Raw genomic sequence first — 4,595 nt, 5'->3', positions numbered from 1 at the left:
AAGGGGCGGTATAGGGTTATTTTCTCAGCAGGTCTTGCCGTAGGCGATGGCGCATAGGAATCGGCTACTATAGTAGCTCTGCGTATAGATATAGAGATGGTTCGAAAAGACGAGCTCAGAAGCCGACAAGACCATGCCCATCCGATGCGCCGACAGCGACAGCGGGCTGAAGCATTACTAACAAGGCTTTTGAGGGTCGGAGATGATGCCGACGCTAGTCTCGGAAACCCAGGAACAATTGCTTACTTGGTGGGAGGAATGGATGGGAAGCAGGTAGGCCGAGAGAGGGAAGAGAGGGAAGGATGGGAGTTCGCCTTTAGCGACAGCGTCAGGTCGGATGAACGGGAATGGGTCCTGGTCCGGAGCTGCTCTTGTTTTCCAGTGCCTCGTTTTTGTGTGCGTTGGCCATCTTGTTCCGCCTCGCACTACCATCGAAACACTCGCGACTCCGTGTTGAAAAAACGACGATAGTGGCAAAGAAAATCCCGGCTGCGGTTAGGTCAGACCAGTAGCTGCGGTGAGGGTCTGCGAGTAACCAACCTGACTGTGGTCAGGAGGGTTCGGCTGCGGTCGAGAATTTGCCGCCTGAAACGAAGTTTGTCATCGGACTATTAGCCGCTTAGCATTCAACAACTCGCAGGCTCTCTCGCTCTACTGCAAGATGACTGACTCTATGCACACCGAAACCCCCCAAACGCCAAGAAAGTCCAGATGGAACCTAGACATCATAGCCCAGACATACAGCAAAGACAGCGCAGAGCTCATTCTGGCAAAACACTTCCTCAGCCACAGGAATACCCTACCACCCTATATTATTATAGAGGCAACTCCTGAATACCTTACATCTAGATTGAACTTCAGAGGATCTCTTGCTCAACCCTCTAATAATCTCATAGAAAACCTCCCTAGATACATATATCGACCCTAAGGACCTAATCGCCCTGCTTAATGCAGTTATCGCCAAGATAATATAGGGCACCCTTTATAGAAACTCTAAGTGGCAAGGAGTTTACAAAATGCACAAATAAGTCCTTAATGACATCCTAGAGTGCCTAATATCTATTATCGATACCTAGAAGAAGATGAACCCGATTAAAACCTCTTACGTCTTTAAAAAACGAAAGAGGATATTAAAAACCTTAACTAAATCGACGCCTGCCTCAGCCAAACGAGTTACCGCAACTCCCCCGCCTGGTTTCTAAGTCCCAACCGATATAACCTTTATAGACATTCTATTCCCTATAGCCCCGATCGATATATCTCCCGGCATTCAACTTCTACTGCTTTAAACCGTACTGATGGTCCCGCTAGAATTTGCTACGACTCTAGTTAATCACACCGATGCGGTGACTCCAGTCGTCACTTTGCGATTATACCTCAGCATATCGCCGCCCTTAACGCGCATACCAAGGCATTGAAGGTGCATACTCAGATGATGCAATCGACACACAACACGCCGAAGGAGGCCCAAAAGAAGCAGATATATCTATGCTACCGGTTCGAAGTGATCTAGCGATTGGAGGCTTTTAATACCACCAGACCAACCGAGGGTATGACCATACGGTCAGTATGGGAATCCCAAATATGACAATATGCCATCATCTGGAGGCTCAGGTTCAGGACCTAGTACAGGAGCTTATGCTGGAGAGGGAGAATTCCGACTGAATACAGATTACCAGACCATTGGTGTTTTTAATTGCGGTGAATGGGGACACATGGGTTGTTGATGTTCCTCAAAAAACGGAGCCAATGCAACGGAATTCGACCGACGTCGTTAACAATGGCTGGAAAATGGAGAACAGATGAGACGAGAAAGGCGAAAAGAAACCCTCCCCTGATTTATTCCCGCCTGTCAGCCGTCCTCCACCCCGAAGACGCAGAAGCCGAAGGGAAACCCCACGACTCTTACTTCAGCTTGCGGCTTAAGTACGCAGCTTTATTAGTTTATATATAGTAAGGATTTGCCTGAAAGGGAAACTTACTAACAGCTTACTAATTATCACTAGAGTCTTATAGAGATCTCCCCTCTTTTCTTCCCCTTTTTAATCTATACTACGCCACTCTATAACAGGCTGTAAGAAGTAGCATCTATAATTATCCTAGGGTTTATAGATAATACTAATAATGCAGCCTATAGAAAGAATATATGGAAGACCTAGGCCAATTGCTGCCATTTATAAAAGTGCAGCGATCCGAAGGTGGATGTAAAAGGCTTGATTGTCCTAATCTAGTGTCTACGGTAGCCAAGTCTACATAGCTAGCAGACACAACTGCGCCCCCCCGGGCCCCTGCCGCGTATCGTCGCCCGCCTCCGTATCCGGGCACTCCTACGCCTAGGCCTTGTCGGGGTTACGGTCGGTATCACCATCCCGTGCCATGCTACCCGCCGCCACCGCCACGTCCGCCGTATGCCCCCGCAGAAGATTGCGTCGAGGAGGTCCCCGAGGGGTATTATAGGGACTATAAGTATGACGATGGGTATAAGTCAATACCAGCGGTGTCGTGTGGTGCCCCTGCTGTCTATTTTTGCTACTTTACTGAGCCTTGAAGATTTTTATTATATGCCGATTCTAGGTCTAATTGACCTCATTTCCGAGGCCGGATAGGCCTGTCCGGTGTGTGGATATCCTCCCATTTAGTCTGTGACGCAACTCTTTACGTGACCAACACTAGCCAAGATATATGGACTATAGTCCATAGGCAGTACGGAGTAGTTTAGAGAGAACCCAAGCCTTTTGCATGCGCTCATGCGTAGGCTCGCGCGCAAAACACAGAGCACCTACCGAGCTCACAAGCTTCTCTGACAGTCATCAAAACACGCACTCTCGGCGAGAAAGCTCACCCTCTCGGCAAGAAGCCGGCGTTGGCCGTGTCCGCCAGCAATATCTGCCGCAGCCTCGAGATATCCTCGGAGCTGGCCATGCAGCAACCCCCCACGACAACCTGCTTCCACTCGCCGCGGGCCCTCGTCCCCCTCACCACCTCGGCGAGCTGCTCCTCCCAGGCGCCCCGCTCGACGTCCGCCGCGTCAGAGCCCTCCCACGCCTGCGTGGCGGTGTTGTACACTTGACCGTTGGTCCCGTCGGGGTACAGAACCAGGGCCGGCCACGCCGCCAGCACACCCTGCCGGACCATGTCCGCCACGGCGGCCTCGTACCTCGCCAGCAGAGACGGCAGCTTCCACACCTTTGTGCAGTTGATGCCCACCCCCCACGGCACGGGCCCCGCCACGCCGGCGTCCAAGCTCGCCCGCAGCACCTGCTCGACCGACTCCCCCGTCGGGAGGACCTCCCCGTCCCCCGGGTACAGGCAGGATACCCAGAACGGCAGGCCGGCCAGCTGGGGCACCGCGCCGAGCGCCCTCCGCATGGCCGCCACCTCGTCCACCCGGGGCACCGTCTCCATGGCGACGTAGCCTACCCGGCGGGCCAGGCCGTCCACCCGGGCGAAGAGGAGCAGCCGCTCGCGGTGCCACTCGTACAGGGCGTCGGGCGAGCTGTGGCGCGGGTCGTACCGGCCGCTGTACTCCTGGCTGGGGACCATGCACGCCCCGTAGGGGCCGAGGCTAAGCGCCACCGAGGCCCGGCTGCTCGCCCGCTCGGCGACCGAGACGGCGGTTTCCAGGAACGCGGGGATGTGCTGGGCGGGGATGCCGTCGGGGAAGGAGGGCGTCCTGGTCTTGCGGAAGCCCTCGACGGATACCTGGTAGGTCGCGGTGAGGAGGATGTCGACGGGGACGAGGCCAAAGTCGGCTTGGCACTGCAGGAGGAGGGGAGGGTTGGAGACGAGGAGGTGCGAGGACCAGAGGGGGGTCGAGGGCGTGAACTTTTGCTCGTACTTTTGCTCGAGGGAGGTGCCGAGGCCGCCGTCGAGGAAGAGGATGGACATGGTGGGCGCGAGCGAGGCCGGAGGGCTGCGATGTGCATTTCCATTGGCAACGGCAACGGCATCAGAACCTGACTTTCTCTGGCGAATCTTGTTGGATTGCCGTTAAAATGCGTGAGCGGCTGGGCTGGGCTGGCTGGAGGAGGTTCTGACTGGGTCGTCCGTCTCCACTCGTGAGCACGCCATGGAACCCGGCACGTACGTCATCGTCGATTCGTCGTAGAGGGAACCTGTCAGAATGCACAGGGAAAATGCGATAATGCTTGATTAAAGGAACCAAGTCTTCTCTAAGAGACTTATGTTCCCAGCTATTTATAGTGGGATAGGGGGTACCCCTAAGGGCTTACTAATCTAGGGGGAACTCGGCACATCCGACCTCGGATATAACCGATATCCACATTACAGACAAGCCAATTTCCCTCTAATACACCCCCTCAGGATGTGCTTTCTCTAGGATATCCTGCCATATAGCTAAACTCAGTGCAAAGCAAGATAATAAGTAGAAATATTAATCCACTCAAAACAGTTATGCGCAAAATATAATGGTGCCCTTATTGAATAGGCTATCTGTTCAAGGGTAAATTCGCCTAATAGCACACATATAGCATAAGAAAACAATAACAAACCGTAGATTCTAATTTTTTATAGGAAATAAGTACAGCTGTTGAAAAACCCCTTTCAATCTGATTTTTTAGGGCATCTTTTAATCT

The 4,595-nt window shown here is 53.1% G+C and overlaps 1 protein-coding gene across 1 annotated transcript; it reads right to left on the bottom strand.

Moving 5' to 3' along the window:
• Window positions 1-2,838: 2,838 nt before the first annotated feature.
• UV8b_01855 (uncharacterized protein) lies at window positions 2,839-3,888 on the bottom strand (the record flags this gene model as incomplete). The annotated part of the gene is made up of 1 exon (XM_043139353.1): window positions 2,839-3,888. One exon carries the CDS (start codon window positions 3,886-3,888, stop codon window positions 2,839-2,841), a length of 1,050 nt encoding a protein of 349 aa, XP_042995287.1.
• Window positions 3,889-4,595: the final 707 nt, after the last annotated feature.

Source organism: Ustilaginoidea virens, chromosome 2, assembly GCF_000687475.1.
Source record: "Ustilaginoidea virens chromosome 2, complete sequence".
NCBI lineage: Eukaryota > Fungi > Ascomycota > Sordariomycetes > Hypocreales > Clavicipitaceae > Ustilaginoidea > Ustilaginoidea virens.
Note: the sequence above shows the minus strand (reverse complement) of the source record. Positions and strands in the feature narration are given on the sequence as shown.